The sequence below is a fragment of the Odontesthes bonariensis genome, chromosome 6, assembly GCF_027942865.1.
Source record: "Odontesthes bonariensis isolate fOdoBon6 chromosome 6, fOdoBon6.hap1, whole genome shotgun sequence".
In the NCBI taxonomy this organism is placed as follows: Eukaryota; Metazoa; Chordata; class Actinopteri; order Atheriniformes; family Atherinopsidae; genus Odontesthes; species Odontesthes bonariensis.
The window spans coordinates 2,084,610-2,103,663 of record NC_134511.1 but is presented as its reverse complement, the minus strand read 5'-3'; the positions used below and the strand labels follow the sequence as shown (position 1 = coordinate 2,103,663).

General features: G+C 46.0%; 1 protein-coding gene across 6 annotated transcripts in view; it reads left to right on the top strand.

The window, feature by feature from the left end:
- The window catches only part of LOC142381806 (phosphatidylinositol 3-kinase regulatory subunit alpha-like), a 37,166-nt gene extending 18,686 nt beyond the window's left edge, over positions 1–18,480 (top strand). The window contains exons 9-18 of one of the 6 annotated variants that reach the window (XR_012769897.1): positions 7,699–7,804; positions 7,890–7,988; positions 8,895–9,075; positions 9,351–9,476; positions 9,886–10,028; positions 10,636–10,812; positions 10,897–10,971; positions 13,250–13,420; positions 13,585–15,460; positions 15,641–18,480. Coding sequence is in view for 2 of the 6 variants with exons in the window: in XM_075467040.1 (XP_075323155.1) it covers positions 5,105–5,183; positions 7,699–7,804; positions 7,890–7,988; positions 8,895–9,075; positions 9,351–9,476; positions 9,886–10,028; positions 10,636–10,812; positions 10,897–10,971; positions 13,250–13,420; positions 13,585–13,774 (1,347 nt within the window). In the remaining 4 variants the exon portion in view is untranslated. Of the gene's footprint in view, positions 1–3,795; positions 5,184–7,698; positions 7,805–7,889; positions 7,989–8,894; positions 9,076–9,350; positions 9,477–9,885; positions 10,029–10,635; positions 10,813–10,896; positions 10,972–13,249; positions 13,421–13,584 lie in introns of those variants that run through there. The other 5 variants (XR_012769898.1, XR_012769899.1, XR_012769900.1 and 2 more) reach the window with 5 other exon arrangements.
- The last annotated feature ends 574 nt before the right edge of the window (positions 18,481–19,054 follow it).

Here is a 19,054-nt window from a genome sequence, read left to right as displayed (position 1 = left end):
GTTGCAGAAGAAATGATTTACAACAGAATTTCTTATCAATTCAGTTTAGTTGGCAGCTGGTTCCACAGAGAGGGGCCTGATAACTGAAGGCTCTGCCTCCCAAACTGGCAGCTGGTTCCTCAGAGAGGGGCCTGATAACTGAAGGCTCTGCCTCCCAAACTGGCAGCTGGTTCCACAGAGAGGGGCCTGATAACTGAAGGCTCTGCCTCCCAAACTGGCAGCTGGTTCCACAGAGAGGGGCCTGATAACTAAAGGCTCTGCCTCCCAAACTGGCAGCTGGTTCCACAGAGAGGGGCCTGATAACTGAAGGCTCTGCCTCCCAAACTGGCAGCTGGTTCCACAGAGAGGGGCCTGATAACTGAAGGCTCTGCCTCCCAAACTGGCAGCTGGTTCCACAGAGAGGGGCCTGATAAATGAAGGCTTTGCCTCCCAAACTGGCAGCTGGTTCCACAGAGAGGGGCCTGATAACTGAAGGCTCTGCCTCCCAAACTGGCAGCTGGTTCCACAGAGAGGGGCCTGATAACTGAAGGCTCTGCCTCCCAAACTGGCAGCTGGTTCCACAGAGAGGGGCCTGATAACTGAAGGCTCTGCCTCCCAAACTGGCAGCTGGTTCCACAGAGAGGAGCCTGATAACTGAAGGCTCTGCCTCCCAAACTGGCAGCTGGTTCCACAGAGAGGGGCCTGATAACTGAAGGCTCTGCCTCAGAAGAAACTGAGATGCTATTTATTTTTCAGTTTGCTACTTTATTAAACTTCCTCCTCCTTTTCCTCCATTTTGTTTCCTGCTCTGCATCCCAGACGTCTCCTCTCCTCGTCTTATTCCAGCTTTGGAAAGCTCGGTTTTCTGCGTCCAAACCGGCTCAGAAACATGTTCCAGCACTCCTCGTTTGGCCTTTTCTGACTTCTTTTATTCTCACTTCCTCTGTGGTGACGCACATCTGTCACAGATGTTGCTCAATGCAACACGTTGAGTGTTTGATTTATCACCCGGCTGAGCTGAGGAAGTGCTGAATTCATTGGAAACCTTCTCAGGTTGACGGGGTTTATTTCTTTGTGGGTAAAGCTGATCAGCTGTTTCTGATTCCAGACATGAAAGAATATTCTCATTTCCTGAAGACTTTGGTCATAAAAGAGAGAAAAAACAAAGAGGTTTTATTTATTTTGTCCTTACGACACGTTTGGTTTCTGGTTAGCGACCACTTCTTCATCCTAGTTTATTATATTAGTTTCTTACAGCCATGTGAAGTCAGTCTGTATCGCCCCCTGCTGACCGTAATGCGTACAGCAGCCTGATGTCCGTTTTCTGTGAAAAGAAGCGTCACATTTGTTCTGTTCCTGGGTGGAAACTGATCTCGTGACACCAGAAAATCCCCATTTTTCTGTTCGAAGCCTCAGATGCTTCTTTGTCTTCGACCGTCTGCTGTTAAACTGAATAAAATACTAAATAAAAAATATAATAATAATAAAAGAAGACTGAAAGCTTAGAAAAATGTCTGATTAAGCTCCTGGGAGGTTTTAATTTAACTGAATTTCCCTTTAACTTAAAGTGCAACTAAACAGGAGCTTAGAAAATATTCTTGTTGATTAAAAATTAATCAAATTAATTAAGATTTAACCTTAAAAAGGTCCTGTCATCGTAAACGACAGTAAAAACTAGGGCTGGGCAACAATTAAAATCTTTAATCTAATTAATCACATGATTTCCCTGATTAATCACGATTAATCTCATTTGTACGCAGAATCCAAAAATGAATCCAAAAGTAGTGTATAGCTTTTAGCATTTAGCTTTATTCTAAATGTGCTGCCATATGAATGAAAGTGCCATAACATTTGTTGTGCAAACACACTTTTAACATCAGCATCTTTCTGTAGTTTTTATGTAGAAGCCTCGCTCCACTGTCTGTTTCCTTGAATGACTTGCTGCTATCAGTTGTGTGTTTTGCCTTTAAGTGATATTTTAGACTGGAACTACTACGCTGAGAAGACAATTCAACTTGGCAGTGTTTACAGATGACTTTGGTTCTGTCGACTCTGCCGTCTGGAAGAACTTTAACATGAAAATGGCCGAGTAAAAGTTCCGTACCCTTCTCCATGTTTGGTGGATCCGCCGATTACTTTCTTTTCCTGTTCCACAGCAGACAGCAGCAGACTTTTACAAAATAAAAGCCTGTGAGCAACAGACTTTTACAAAATAAAAGCCTGTGAGCAGCAGACTTTTACAAAATAAAAGCCTGTGAGCAACAGACTTTTACAAAATAAAAGCCTGTGAGCAACAGACTTTTACAAAATAAAAGCCTGTGAGCAGCAGACTTTTACAAAATAAAAGCCTGTGAGCAACAGACTTTTACAAAATAAAAGCCTGTGAGCAACAGACTTTTACAAAATAAAAGCCTGTGAGCAACAGACTTTTACAGAATAAAAGCCTGTGAGCAACAGACTTTTACAAAATAAAAGCCTGTGAGCAACAGACTTTTACAAAATAAAAGCCTGTGAGCAACAGACTTTTACAAAAAATAATAACACAGGGGGGGTCCGTGGCGTAGTGGGTTGAGCAGGCGCCCCGTGTACAGAGGCTATAGTCCTCGCTGCAGCTGGTTCAAGTCCCACATCGGACGGCCCTGTGCTGCGTGTCGTTCCCCCTCTCTCTGCCCCCTGCTTCCTGTCTATGTGAACTTTCCTATCCATTAAAGGCACAAAAGTTTTTAAATAAATAAATAAAACCTGCGTTAATGTGCGATAAAATAATTAACAAGTTACCTCGCCCAGCCCTAAAGTACAGTTAGTGCTACATTCAGTTCACTCCTAATTTACTTAGTTTTTAACTTTATCATTTTGTGCATATTTATATATTGGGCTGTCAAAATTAACGCTTTAATAACAAGTTAACGGAAATTCCTCCTAAAGGATCCCTGAATATGACCCTTGGCCCGCTCCGTAGTTTGACAAATCAGGAAGTGATGTAGCCTAATGTTGTGGATGGATAAATGGCTAAATGGCGAGTTCATCTTCTAAACGCTGCCAGATGTTTTCCTTGACAGGACCAAAGTTATCCGTTCCTTTCCATTAAAGGCACAAAAGACCAAAAACATTTTTTTTGTTTTAATAAAAAAATTAAATAAAAATAAATAAGTTAAATGTGCGATAAAATATTTATCGACGTTAAATAATGAATGCGTTAACGCGATAATAACGAGTTAACTCGCCCAACGCTAATTAATTTAGATTTAACCTAAAAAAAAAAAGGTCCTTTCATCGTAAACAACAGTAAAAACGGACTCTTCTGAACATTTATCTCAGAAAACCGATAAACGGCGACACGCTGCTCCTTCAAACGGACTTCAGAACATAAAGTGTCAGTTATTGATCACAGTTTTGGTAAATTGAACTACAACCTGCCTGATTGGATGCTCTTCCACCGTGTAAACGTCTTCAGCAACATGCTCCGTAAGTCCCTTTTTCATGAGTTCTTACAGAGTTTTCCTCTGTAGAAGGAAGCGTCCGACCCAAACCGACACCAGCCGGTCACCGTCACGCTGCCACGTGATTGGCTGCATGATAATTCGGTGTGAATAATTCTGCAGCATCAGGTAAAGGAGCTGAAAAACAAAGATGGCGTCAGGAAAAGGAGCCAAAGTCTGGTTTCAGGGACTCACCGCTGGATTAAAAATGTGGGTCAGCGAGTAGTTTGTTCATCCTGAGTCAGTCGGTCAGAAACGATGACCTCATCCATCCACACCGAGAGATGCAGCAGGGGAGGGGAGGGGGGCGTTGCCCCGGTGATATCTCTGCCACGCCGGGATTGGCTGGGAGCAGCGGTGATGTCACACATCTCCAAGCTGCTCTCCTGAGCTCTGAGCGGAGGCTGAGAGAGAGCTGCGTCGTTTCAAACCGAAGCAGAACCAGAACCGGAGGAGGCAGAACAGAACCGGAGGAGGCAGAACCAGAACCGGAGGAGGCAGAACAGGACCGGAGGAGGCAGAAACAGAACCGGAGGAGGCAGAACAGAACCGGAGGAGGCAGAACAGAACCGGAGGAGGCAGAACAGGACCGGAGGAGGCAGAACAGGACCGGAGGAGGCAGAACAGAACCGGAGGAGGCAGAACAGGACCGGAGGAGGCAGAACCGGAGGAGGCAGAACCAGAACCGGAGGAGGCAGAACAGGACCGGAGGAGGCAGAACAGGACCGGAGGAGGCAGAACAGAACCGGAGGAGGCAGAACAGAACCGGAGGAGGCAGAACAGAACCGGAGGAGGCAGAACAGGACCGGAGGAGGCAGAACAGAACCGGAGGAGGCAGAACAGGACCGGAGGAGGCAGAACAGGACCGGAGGAGGCAGAACAGGACCGGAGGAGGCAGAACAGGACCGGAGGAGGCAGAACAGGACCGGAGGAGGCAGAACAGGACCGGAGGAGGCAGAACAGGACCGGAGGAGGCAGAACAGGACCGGAGGAGGCAGAACAGGACCGGAGGAGGCAGAACAGAACCGGAGGAGGCAGAACCGGAGGAGGCAGAACCAGAACCGGAGGAGGCAGAACCGGAGGAGGCAGAACCAGAACCGGAGGAGGCAGAACAGGACCGGAGGAGGCAGAACAGGACCGGAGGAGGCAGAACAGGACCGGAGGAGGCAGAACAGAACCGGAGGAGGCAGAACAGGACCGGAGGAGGCAGAACCGGAGAAGGCAGAACCGAACCGGAGTCTGAGCTGCAGGAGACGGCAGTGAGACGGGACTTAATTTCAGCTGAACTCCAGCAGATCCCAGAGAATCAGCCGGACAGAGAATCGGCCGGACAGAGAATCGGCCGGACAGAGAATCGGCCGGACAGAGAATCGGCCGGACAGAGAATCGGCCGGACAGAGAATCGGCCGGACAGAGAATCAGCCGGACAGAGAATCAGCCGGACAGAGAATCAGCCGGACAGAGAATCAGCCGGACAGAGGGTCGGCCGGACAGAGAATCAGCCGGACAGAGAATCAGCCGGACAGAGATGCAGCCGGAGCGTTTACCCTGAGGTGACGTCAGTGTTTCTGAGGCAGGATGGGAGAACACCAGGTTTCTGCTCCCCCGGAGTCGTCCCGGAGGCTCGTGGCGGTTTAACGGCCGTCATGGAGGCAGGCCGGGCCGAGGCCCACCCGCCGAGGGGCCGAGAGAAGATCATCTGCTACCTGAACATGCAGAGTCCAGGTAGGAGCTCAGACCTGAACCCGGAGGCCGGGCCGACCGGAGGCTGGGCCGTTTAGGGTTCTGAGCCACTTTGTTTGGACCTGAACTCGCTCAGAAAGCATTCGTTTTGTGCAGAGAAACCTGTGCATCTAAGCTCCTTAGCGTCCTGGTTCTGAGGGATTTAAGCCCAAAATAATCCCAGTTATCACGTTTTAACGGGGTTTCCATCCTCTCTGAGCTACAGTCCTGCTGCTTCTCCTCAGAGCTGCTGATAAACTCTGAGCAGCTCTGAGAATAAAAAGGTTCTGACAGAATAACCAGCCGGGCCCTGCTTCCTCTTCCTGTTTAAATGGTTCCAACCTGCAGGAAACAGAGCCGGTGCTGGTTGGTGTCGGACCGTTAACCATCGGACTGTTTGTGTTCGGATGCTTCAGGAACTCTGCAGATGATCTGTTAGCATCACAGTTAGCATCACAGTTAGCATCACAGATGATCTGTTCCTGGTTAGCATCACAGTTAGCATCACAGATGATCTGTTCCTGGTTAGCATCACAGTTAGCATCGCTGATGATCTGTTCCCGGTTAGCATCACAGTTAGCATCGCTGATGATCTGTTCCCGGTTAGCATCACAGTTAGCATCACTGATGATCTGTTCCTGGTTAGCATCACAGTTAGCATCACAGTTAGCATCACAGATGATCTGTTCCCGGTTAGCATCACAGTTAGCATCACAGTTAGCATCACAGATGATCTGTTCCCGGTTAGCATCACAGTTAGCATCGCTGATGATCTGTTCCTGGTTAGCATCACAGTTAGCATCACAGATGATCTGTTCCTGGTTAGCATCACAGTTAGCATCACAGATGATCTGTTCCCGGTTAGCATCACAGTTAGCATCGCTGATGATCTGTTCCCGGTTAGCATCACAGTTAGCATCGCTGATGATCTGTTCCTGGTTAGCATCACAGTTAGCATCACAGATGATCTGTTCCCGGTTAGCACGTGGTGAATCAGACTTTGCGTTCTGCGCATGCTCCAGATGTTTTCCCGGGGTCGTGACCCGGAAGTCAAAGGAGACGATATTCCTGTTGTTGTCGCCGTCAGAAAGAAACAAACAACGCGATGGAGAATGCTCCGTTGGGCATCGAGTTTGTGCAACAAGCAGCTCATCACAGAGCAAATGTAGAGGGACGTAGCTTCATCTGGCTCTGCGTTCTCCATCTTTCTCCAATGCCTGAGTTTGTTGTTGTTGGTGGTGGTGAAGAGGTCAACAGGAAGTGGCTCTATTAGCAACAGCTGGAATGGGTACAGCGCCACCTATCATACCGGGGTATGACACGCTTTGTGCCTCTGATCCCATTCATTCACCGCCAGATATCCAAGGAGAATTACCCTTAATAACTCAGTCTGATTGTGATTTAGCCAATAATCCGATCCTTTCAGAGCCATGTGACCCCACTGAGTGGGTCTCATCCACCGTTTGCTGAACGAGATGAATCTTTAAGCTCAAACATTTGGCCTGACGGGGTTTTGTGGTGCTCCACGTTTATTAAGCTATAATTAAAATGTTCAGTAAGTGAGGTTTTCACCACCAAACCCTGCGTTTGGCTCGCTGGTTAAAACTTACGCATCGAGACTCTGTGAGGATGTCTGTGTTCGCTGTCGCCTGATCGGCAAACTGAACGTTACAGACTGACAGAGACGTCCATTTTCAGGATCTATGTGTGAAAAAAGGACTTAAATGTGAGAGTTTTTCATTAAAAAAAGGCTTCCACTGAAAATAAGTTGAAGCTAAAGAGGCTGAGAAAGCTCAGGAAGATCCTCCGTGTGAGGTTTAAACCGGCCGGATGATCAAAAGGAGGAAAAAACGAATGAAACCAGCAGCTCATTCTTCATCTGCAGCTTGTTGAGATCAGCTGAATAAACTGACTCCATCTCTGGATTAAACAGCAGGTTGGTCCAGTTCAACGCTGGACTGAAGGAACTGAGCCACAAAGAGGGATCAGTTCCAACTCTGAGCCTGAAACTACGCGGCTGATGTCGTCAAACCCCTTAAATCAGACCGCTAACACAAAGCTGTTTAAAAAGGCACAAAATGGCGCCTTTGAGTCCCGTTGGGCCGACGGTGGCTGGTTGGAAAGGTCGAACACATCTGGAGTCAGCTGGGTATCCGATTATTAGTAGCTGAGGGTTATTCACCTGAAACAGCTGATCCCAGGTGTGATCCACATGTTTCCAGCCCATCCAGATGTGTCAGGTGGCAGAAACTCTGGGTCTGAGCCTCTGAAACATCTGTGTGAGTCGGCAGTAATTTACAGAAGCTGTGCGGTCTGAGCCGCTTCTGTTTCCTCCTGACACGGTTCTGATGTCATCAACTCTGAGGTTATTCCTTCGGTTTATGCTGATGAGCTCAAAGTTTACCTCCTGAAAGTTTCCTCCTTCTTCTTCTTCTGTTTTCCACACATTTCTCTTCCACAGTTTATCGTCATTTTAAACTAAACTAAACTCCTTTAACTCCGCCTCCTTTTCTTTCAGCTTTACCTCCCAAACCTGCGAAGCCGCCGACTCCAGCACCTTCCAGCAGTTTCAACAACAGCATAGCTCTGCAGGACGCCGAGTGGTACTGGGGAGACATCTCCAGGTAAAGCACCCGCCGCCGTGCGCACGCCAGGTGGGAGGAGCCAGAGTAAGGCAGTGATGTGATTGGTGTGTTCGGTTGTGTGCAGAGAGGAGGTGAACGAGAAGCTGCGAGACACGGCCGACGGTACGTTTCTGGTCCGAGACGCCTCAACCAAGATGCACGGAGATTACACTCTGACTCTGAGGTGAGCGGCTCGTCCTTCTGAGACACGAAGATGAGTGAGCCTGGTTATAAAGATAAAGCTGCGATGAAATAGTTTATGAAAGCAGAGACGGCCGGAGAGAAGCTAACAGATATTAGCACAGCTGGGTGTTAGCCAGGAAGCTTACAGATGTTAGCACAGCTGGGTGTTGGCCAGGAAGCTAAAAGATGTTAGCACAGCTGGGTGTTAGCCAGGAAGCTAACAGATGTTAGCACAGCAGGATATTAGCCAGGAAGCTAACAGATGTTAGCACACCTGGATGTTAGCCAGGAAGCTAACAGATGTTAGCACTGCTGAATGTTAGCCGGAAAGCTAACAGATGTTAGCACAGCAGGATATTAGCCAGGAAGCTAACAGATGTTAGCACAGCTGGATGTTAGCCAGGAAGCTAACAGATGTTAGCACAGCTGGATGTTAGCCAGGAAGCTAACAGATGTTAGCACAGCTGGATGTTAGCCAGGAAGCTAACAGATGTTAGCACAGCTGGATGTTAGCCAGGAAGCTAACAGATGTTAGCACAGCTGAATGTTAGCCAGAAAGCTAACAGATGTTAGCACAGCAGGATGTTAGCACAGGTGGGTGTTAGCTAGGAAGCTAACAGATGTTAGCACAGCTGGGTGTTAGCCAGGAAGCTAACAGATGTTAGCACAGCTGGGTGTTAGCCAGGAAGCTAACAGCTGCTGTTCCATCAGCATCAGGACGGATTCTGCTCACATCAGCCAGGAATAACTGAGGCTGGTTCCTGATGTTTCTGTTTCTCCTTTAAACACTTTTTATAGTAAAAGTGTTTCTGATCCGATCGATCGGTGGAATAATCAATGAGCTGAATGAGTGTTTGCTGCAGTAAATCCAGATGTTTCTAAGCTGCTGGTTCTGTCCCCGCTGCAGGAAGGGAGGCAACAACAAGCTGATAAAGATCTTCCATCGGGAGGGGAAGTACGGCTTCTCCGACCCGCTGACCTTCAGCTCCGTGGTGGAGCTCATCAACCATTACCGCCACGAGTCTCTGGCGCAGTACAACCCCAAGCTGGACGTGAAGCTGCTGTACCCGGTGTCCAAGCACCAGCAGGTGCGTCCCTCAGTCTGCAGCTGCAGCCGCCGCTCCGCCGGCCCGTCTGACTGTTGCTGTTGTTGTTGCTGTTGTTGTTGTTGTTGTTGTTGTTGTTGTTGTTGTTTAGGACCAGGTGGCTCAGTCTGCCAGCTGCAGCCTGCTCCGCCGGCCCGTCTGACTGTTGTTGTTGTTGTTGTTGTTGTTGTTGTTTAGGACCAGGTGGCTCAGTCTGCCAGCTGCAGCCCGCTCCGCCGGCCCGTCTGACTGTTGTTGTTGTTGTTGTTGTTGTTTAGGACCAGGTGGTGAAGGAGGACAGCATCGAGGCTGTGGGGAAGAAGCTGCACGAGTATCACCTGCAGTACCAGGAGAAGAACCGCGAGTACGACCGGCTGTACGAGGAGTACACCCGGACATCGCAGGTACCTGGAGACCGTCTTCTCTTTTTAAAGCCTTCCTCCTGCTCACCTTATCGTGCTCACCCTCCTCTTCCTCCTCTTCCTCCTGCTCACCTTATCGTCCTCACCCTCCTCTTCGTCCTCTTCCTCCTCTTCCTCCTGCTCACCTTATCGTCCTCACCCTCCTCTTCCTCCTCTTCCTCCTCGTGCTCACCCTCCTCTTCCTCCTCACCCTCCTCTTCCTCCTGCTCACCTTATCGTGCTCACCCTCCTCTTCCTCCTGCTCACCTTATCGTCCTCACCCTCCTCTTCCTCCTCTTCCTCCTCGTGCTCACCCTCCTCTTCCTCCTCACCCTCCTCTTCCTCCTGCTCACCTTATCGTCCTCACCCTCCTCTTCCTCCTCTTCCTCCTCTTCGTCCTCTTCGTCCTCAGGAGATCCAGATGAAGAGGACGGCCATCGAGGCGTTCAACGAGACCATAAAGATCTTCGAGGAGCAGTGTCAGACTCAGGAACGCTTCAGCAAGGAGTACATCGAGAAGTTCCGCCGGGAGGGCAACGACAAGGAGATCCAGAGGTATGGCGTCGCCATGGCAACTGTGATGGAGACCTTAATCTCTCAAAGACACACACACACACGTGGGTATGAAGGATGCCTGGTTTCCATGGCGACAGAGCCTTCAGGGAGAAAACCACCTGATTCGGTTTGAAGCTGGAAAGAAAACGGACTCAAAGTTTAAACTTTAAAGTTTCAAAGTTTGCTTTAAACCAACCAGGTTCAGGTTCAGTTTAACCGGCCTTTGGGATCCCAACCCATCGCTTTCAATCAATCAATCAATCAATCAATCTTTATTTATATAGCGCATTTCATACCACAGGCAACTCAATGTGCAAGGAAACAGACAGTGGAGCGAGGCTTCTACATAAAAACTACAGAAAGATGCTGATGCTAAAAGTGTGTTTGCACAACAAATGTTATGGCACTTTCATTCATATGGCAGCACATTTAAAATAAAGCTAAATGCTAAAAGCTATACGCTACTTTTGGATTCATTTTTGGATTCTGCGTACAAATGTGATTAATCAGGGAAATCATGTGATTAATTAGATTAAACATTTTAATCGCTGCCCAGCCCTAGTTAAAACATCCCGACAGTAAAAACCCGTTTTGTGTCTCCTGGAAGGATCATGGAGAACTACGACAAGCTGAAGTCTCGGATCAGCGAGATCGTGGACAGCAAGCGCCACCTGGAGGTGGACCTGAAGAAGCAGGCGGCCGACTACCGAGAGATCGACAAGAAGATGAACAGCATCAAACCGGACCTGATCCAGCTCCGCAAGACCAGGGACCAGTACCTGATGTAGGTACCGGCTCGGCTCGGCTCGGCCCGGCGCCGCCCGGCTGCTCGCCGCTCTGACAGCATCTGTCTGTGTTTGTGTTTCAGGTGGCTGACTCAGAAAGGCGTCCGGCAGAGGAAGCTGAACGAGTGGCTCGGCCTGAAGAACGAAACCACAGAGGAGTAAGTTTCACCCCCAACATGCTAAAGAACTCTAAAAAAAAAAAAAAACACGATATCAAAGGTTGTATCTGCTGCTGGGGTTGATCTAAAGATCGGACCGGATCCGTCAGCCAATCAGAAGCAGAGAAGCTGCAGGACAAATCGATCATTCATTTATTGGACAAAACATTCAGATTCTGAGCTGAAAACATCATTAATTTTATAACTTTGTACGTTTGATGGAGTCTCTGAAACAAGATGCGACTCAATCCAACTGACTTCATCTCACTGATAACAGAGAATAAAACACATTTATATTAATTCACCTTAATTTTATCAGTAAAATGTCACTAAAAAGTGAAATGATTCATTAAACGAAGCTCCAATTCATTCATAAATTTGTACTTTTACAGCCGGTAGTTAACCTCTGACCAGCTGCTCTGATTCCTGTCCTGTTACAGTATATAATCAGGTTATTGATCATGTTATTGATCAGTTTATTAATATTAAAATATTACCATATTTTCTACCATATATCTTCATATCATCAGCGTACACACCAGCAGTGATGCAGAGATGTGCAGAATGTGATCAGGCTGCTGTAACAGGGAGTCTAATTCAGGATTATTTCAGGTTAAATGGCTAGAATAAGACGCCGGGAGCTCAGTAAGAAAATCATGAACACGAGTTTTTAGTTTGTTGCAGCTTGATTTGATGAAGGAAACAACGAGCAGCAAAATCAGAAAAAAAGAAAAAAAGTCAGTTTGGGAGCATTTCAAAGAAAAGAGAAAACACTGAACATTGTGTCCATTGTAAAAGCCAGTTAGCTTAGCATGATAGCATAACGTCAATGCTACAGCATCAGAAAGCAGCCAGTTCACATATCAAGTCCACTGGGCGGAACAAACACAAGGGAACATTTCACGTTAGCATTTTAATGGAAATAAGTCGGTTTGTTAGCTGAGAAAGAAGCCAGCAGAGAAGAGAAGGAAGCTAGCGGAGAAGAGAAGGAAGCTAGCGGAGAAGAGAAGGAAGCTAGCGGAGAAGAGAAGGAAGCTAGCGGAGAAGAGAAGGAAGCTAGCGGAGAAGAGAAGGAAGCTAGCGGAGAAGAGAAGGAAGCTAGCGGAGAAGAGAAGGAAGCTAGCGGAGAAGAGAAGGAAGCTAGCGGAGAAGAGAAGGAAGCTAGCGGAGAAGAGAAGGAAGCTAGCGGAGAAGAGAAGGAAGCTAGCGGAGAAGAGAAGGAAGTTAGCGGAGAAGAGAAGGAAGTTAGCAGAGAAGAGAAGGAAGCTAGCAGAGAAGAGAAGGAAGCTAGCAGAGAAGAGAAGGAAGCTAGCAGAGAAGAGAAGGAAGCTAGCAGAGAAGAGAAGGAAGCTAGCAGAGAAGAGAAGGAAGCTAGCAGAGAAGAGAAGGAAGCTAGCAGAGAAGAGAAGGAAGCTAGCAGAGAAGAGAAGGAAGCTAGCAGAGAAGAGAAGGAAGCTAGCAGAGAAGAAAAGGAAGCTAGCAGAGAACGGAAGGACGCTAGCAGAGAAGAAAAGGAAGCTAGCAGAGAACAGAAGGAAGCTGGCAGAGAACAGAAGGAAGCTAGCAGAGAACAGAAGGAAGCTGGCAGAGAACAGAAGGAAGCTGGCAGAGAACAGAAGGAAGCTGGCAGAGAACAGAAGGAAGCTAGCAGAGAACAGAAGGACGCTAGCAGAGAACAGAAGGAAGCTAGCAGAGAACAGAAGGACGCTAGCAGAGAACAGAAGGAAGCTGGCAGAGAACAGAAGGAAGCTAGCAGAGAACAGAAGGACGCTAGCAGAGAACAGAAGGAAGCTGGCAGAGAACAGAAGGAAGCTAACAGAGAACAGAAGGAAGCTAGCAGAGAACAGAAGGAAGCTAGCAGAGAACAGAAGGACGCTGGCAGAGAACAGAAGGAAGCTGGCAGAGAACAGAAGGAAGCTAACAGAGAACAGAAGGAAGCTAGCAGAGAACAGAAGGACGCTAGCAGAGAACAGAAGGAAGCTGGCAGAGAACAGAAGGAAGCTAGCAGAGAACAGAAGGAAGCTAGCAGAGAACAGAAGGAAGCTAGCAGAGAACAGAAGGACGCTAGCAGAGAACAGAAGGACGCTAGCAGAGAACAGAAGGAAGCTAGCAGAGAACAGAAGGACGCTAGCAGAGAACAGAAGGAAGCTAGCAGAGAACAGAAGGAAGCTAGCAGAGAACAGAGGGAAACTGGCAGAGAAGAGAAGGAAGCTAGCGGAGAACAGAAGCTGGTAGATGTAGTCATTGTTTGCTAACCTGTCCTCCGTTCGTCCCTCAGTGAGTACAGCATGGTGGAGGACGAGGAGGACCTTCCTCATCACGATGAGCGTCTCTGGCGTCTGGGAAACATCAACCGCTGCCAGGCTGAAGCTCTGCTGCGAGGGAAGAGAGACGGGACCTTTCTGGTCCGGGACAGCAGCAAGCCGGGCTGCTACGCCTGCTCTGTGGTGTAAGGCCCCCCCCAACCCGTCCACCATCACTCATCCACCAGCTGCTTCTGTTCTGCTCATTAATCTGATTGTTGTCACATCACCAGTTAATCGTTCCATCTCTAGAATCTGCAGTTCCAGGCTCCGTCAGCCGGTCTCACCCGTGTCTCTCTTCCTCCCTCAGGGTGGACGGCGAGGTGAAGCACTGCGTCATCAACAAGACGGGCACCGGCTACGGCTTCGCCGAGCCCTACAACCTGTACGGCTCGCTGAAGGAGCTGGTGCTGCACTACCAGCACACCTCGCTGGTGCAGCACAACGACTCGCTCAACGTCACGCTGGCCTTCCCCGTCTACAGCCAGCAGCGCCGGTGACCCGCCCGCCCGCCGCCTGCACACCCGCCCCAGCCACCTCCCACCTGATCACATGACACGCTCCCTCACAAAGACAACGGTGCTGCAGATCCCAGCGGATCCAAGACTGGGTGGAACGCGGTGCTCAGTTTGAAGCGTCCGCGCCGAGAAAAAAACAAAAAATTCAACTGTGAAAGTCGGCAGGTGAAACTTTGACTTCATGCAGGGATGAAACGAGCATGTCACTAACCGTAACGCACTTCTGTACAGATTCTGCAAAAAGTTGATCACATAGAAACACCAGATCCCATCGGGTTAGCTCACCGCTAACGTGTCCGATAAACATTTAGAAATGAGAACAAACAGCGCTGAACATAATAAAAACTGAATATGATCTATTGGTTCGTAGTTTTCTGGATGAAATTCTTCTAAATCTGTTCATAAGTGAGCAGAAATATGTAGAAAAATATGTTTAAAAAACACAAACCGGATGCGATTCCAGCTGAATTAGCATCAAAGATTGATTAACCAGCAGCTGTTGATTCACAAGTTGTAGAAGGACCTGTTCTGGGCCCGTTCAGACACTTCCTGTCCCAACCAGGAAGTGTCTGAAACAGCCTCGGTTTATAAATCAGAGTGTGTGGTGGACCTTTAATTTATCTTCCATTTTGCCCTAAATTAGAACATAATTAGCCAAATCTTCATCACGCTCCATTAAATGAGATGAGCAGCCAGTGATTCAGATAATAGTCTTTTTCCTGGAGACATCCTCATACGACTAAACGCTGCCCCCTGCTGCACGCTGGACAGAATGCAGTTTGCTCTCTTTTTAAGGCGTCCCGTGTGATCAGGACCTCAGCCTGAGGAGAATCACGGTACTGAACTGTCAAATATTCATCCCTTTGGGTTTCTGGGCTCATGTTCCCTCACCTCCACCTGAAAGAGAGGTCTGAAGTGGTCTAATGTGGTCTGAACAGGTCTGACCTGGTCTGAACATGTGTAATGTGGTCTGAACTGGTCTGAACATGTCTAATGTGGTCTGAACAGGTCTGAACATGTCTAATGTGGTCTGAACTGGTCTGAACAGGTCTGAACATGTGTAATGTGGTCTGAACATGTCTAATGTGGTCTGAACTGGTCTGAACAGGTCTGAACGGGTCTGAACATGTGTAATGTGGTCTGAACAGGTCTGACCTGGTCTGAACGGGTCTGAACATGTGTAATGTGGTCTGAACTGGTCTGAACATGTGTAATGTGGTCTGAACAGGTCTGAACATGTCTAATGTGGTCTGAACTGGTCTGAACAGGTCTGAACGGGTCTGAACATGTGTAATGTGGTCTGAACAGGTCTGACCTGGTCTGAACATGTCTAATGTGGTCTGAACAGGTCTGAACATGTCTAATGTGGTCTGAACTGGTCTGAACAGGTCTGAACATGTCTAATGTGGTCTGAAGTGGTCTGAACAGGTCTGAACGGGTCTGAACATGTCTAATGTGGTCTGAACAGGTCTGAACATGTCTAATGTGGTCTGAACAGGTCTGAACATGTCTAATGTGGTCTGAACAGGTCTGAACATGTCTAATGTGGTCTGAACAGGTCTGAACATGTCTAATGTGGTCTGAACTGGTCTGAACAGGTCTGAACATGTCTAATGTGGTCTGAAGTGGTCTGAACATGTGTAATGTGGTCTGAACAGGTCTGACCTGGTCTGAACATGTCTAATGTGGTCTGACCTGGTCTGAACATGTCTAATGTGGTCTGAACAGGTCTGAACATGTCTAATGTGGTCTGAACTGGTCTGAACAGGTCTGAACATGTCTAATGTGGTCTGAAGTGGTCTGAACAGGTCTGAACGGGTCTGAACATGTGTAATGTGGTCTGAACAGGTCTGAACATGTCTAATGTGGTCTGAACAGGTCTGACCTGGTCTGAACATGTGTAATGTGGTCTGAACAGGTCTGAACATGTCTAATGTGGTCTGAACTGGTCTGAACAGGTCTGAACGGGTCTGAACATGTCTAATGTGGTCTGAACTGGTCTGAACATGTCTAATGTGGTCTGAACAGGTCTGACCTGGTCTGACCTGGTCTGAACAGGTCTGAACATGTCTAATGTGGTCTGAACAGGTCTGACCTGGTCTGAACATGTCTAATGTGGTCTGAACGGGTCTGAACAGGTCTAATGTGGTCTGAACAGGTCTGAACTGGTCTGAACATGTCTAATGTGGTCTGAACAGGTCTGAACATGTCTAATGTGGTCTGAACAGGTCTGACCTGGTCTGAACATGTCTAATGTGGTCTGAACGGGTCTGAACAGGTCTAATGTGGTCTGAACAGGTCTAATGTGGTCTGAACAGGTCTGAACTGGTCTGAACATGTCTAATGTGGTCTGAACAGGTCTGAACATGTCTAATGTGGTCTGAACACGTCTGAACTGATCTGAACTGGTCTGATCTGGTCTGAACTGGTCTGATCTGGTCTGAACTGGTCTGGTGGCTCCATGGAAGTGTTCCATCCATGAATGGATGATGATGATGTCAGAAAAAGACGGACAATCCAGAACAAGAGAAGTTTCTTGTAAACACTGTGAGTGCTTCTGAACGAGGTTTAAAATGAGGGCTCGTCAACCTTCATATCAGGAGAATTAAAGACAAGCCCCCCACACCCCCCCCTGGTTCAGGTTCTCGTTTCTCAAGCTGGGCTATTTGTTGCGCTTCAGTTGTATTTTAAAGTGAGTGACTGGTTTCATTTCAGTAAATATCTGTAGAGGAACTTAAGGACGCTCAAAGATTTACCTGATGGAGGAAAGAACTAAAGAAGTGGATCCTCTCCATCTCTGGAATCATTCTCAAGATTTTCAGCTGAGTTTGTGGACTAAACGTCACAGTTGAAAAAAAGGATAAAATGGATTAATTTTTCCTTTTTCTGACGAGAGAAAGCAGGTACAGAAGATGGAAACGTCTCAATACTTTCCTCAGCTTTGCGGATCTCTGAAAAATATTCCCTGTTCTGTTCTGTTCTGTTTGGTTTTCAGTGACTTTAAGTAGATTTACCTGAAATTAAGACCAAAGTAGTTCAAATCTAAATAAAGAGTTTAGCTCCGGTTAATAAATCATCGAGTGTCTGAAGTCTTCATCAGTTTAAAACTCACCATTAGACCTTCTTCATGCTGTTTTATCATCCATTTTATGTTTTATATCTGTGGGCGATGTTAGAGAGACAGAAATTAGCTTCAATTAAATCCAAACCAGGAACCAGCTTGGTGAAGAAAATGTAAAACTTCTCGTTACTCACTTAAAAGATTATTTTTCCCAACAGCATCCGACCGTAAAAAAAAGTCTTTAACAGTGAAACACGATAACATGTTCTGCTAATTATTGTTTTAGGTCGACACACGATCAGAAGTTTCTGTGAAATGTCTGGCGGAATGATATCAGTTGGAATATGTTACGTTTCCTTTTATGAAACGACTAAAAATACAAGAAAAACCAAAAATGAATAAACAAGACCAAGCCCCGCCCCTAAAAAGCCTGCTCTGCTGTGATTGGTCAGCTCTGGTGGCTTGACCAGGCCTCGCCCAATCCGGATTGGTTGCGCTGAAATTTGAAATTTGAAATTTGAAAAGGCTGTTTGATTGGATGCAAAGCCGGTACACGCCCACAAGTGCAGGATGAGTCGTCAACATTTTCTTAGTTCACCAGATAAACTCTGATAAACTTTCCTTTTTTAATGATATGAACTGTTTAAATCTTTTTCCATCAGAAAAGCAACAAACTGGAGAACTTTGAGTTTTTCTTTGGCTCAGTTGTTAAAGTTTAATGTGTTGGATAAAAGAGTTTCTGGACGTTTTACTGTCAGCTTCTTTAAACTAATTCAAATCAATTGATACACTTTGTTACTCCTAAAATACCAGAAAAGGTAAATATATTATTTAAAAAGATATTTTTTAGTTTTTTTTTTAAGGTTAAAAGCTAAGAAACTGATTTTTTTTTTTTTTTTTTTAAAGTCCAAAATAAAAAACAAAAAGTGACAAACGTGAAAACTGATTCTTCAGCTTTAAAGTCTCAAATATTCAAATATCAAAGAGAAACAAAGCGGGTTTGTGTCCTTCCAGCTTTCATCTGATTATATAATCATAAATATCAGGCTGAATTATTTTTCTTTTTTGTTCAGAACTGATCTTAAAAGGACAAAAAATAACTTTAAAAGAGAGAAAAAAGAAAATTTGCTGCTTCAGGAACATGTTAGGATGTATTTTCTTTAGTTTTTTTAGTATTAATATTTTGTAGCAGCTGGGCTTCATATATTTCCACATTATTTCCAAACTTTTCTTTTTTGTTTTTATTTTATTTTGTCGCTGTTTTTTGTTTTCCTTTTCTTATTTTTCGAAGTGAACTCGGAGCTATTTAAGCTTAAACAACAAAACCTGTAGCACAGTAGGACAATATTCATCTATTTAAGCGTTAGCAAACCTATTCAAATTTAACCTGACTTATTTTGTGTTGATGGAAGTTTGTATGTTAAAAATAAGTGAACCCAAAGCTGTTCCTCCACCCAGGAACAGCTTTAAAAACACTTTAAAGGTTTTTATTTTTATTTTTATTCAGTATCATTGAAAGTCAGTTTAATTTCCATAAACAGTATTTTCTGTATCAGAAGTTTTCTTTTTTTTCTTCTTTGCTTCTCACTGTTAATGTTGATGACAATAAAGCACCAGAACCTTGAAACTGGCTGTTTTCTTTCTGTTATTTCAGCTGTTTGGAAATAACCAGAGGTGGGCAGAGCAGCCAAAAACTGTCCTCAAGTAAAAGTACCGTTACTTCAGAATAATACGACTCAAGTAAAAGTAAAAAGTATTCATCCAAATAATTACTTGAGTAAGAGTAAAAAAGGTGAAAAAACTACTCGAGTACTGAGTAACTGTTGAGTAACGTCTGATTTATTTGTTAACACAAGCATTCAATCAGACAGACAAAAATACTAAATAATCATCTTTAGGCAAATTAGAGTTCATCCAATTGATAAAATAAATTAAAATTAATTAATTAATTACAAAATAGCCTAAATTAAAAATAATCCAGGCAAATTCAAGAACTTCAATAAAGAATAAAAGAGACTTAGGAAATGTTTAAAACATATGTAACCCATATGTAACCTAAAAAACAAACATTCACCTATCCATGGGGGAAAAAACGAGTTTAGGAAACTTAGCGCTACATGTTTCCTCAAGTTAGATGTTGAGTTTCTGCTGAAATGTGCGTTTGTTTTGGTTGCCACAGAAGACACATAATGCAGCTGCTG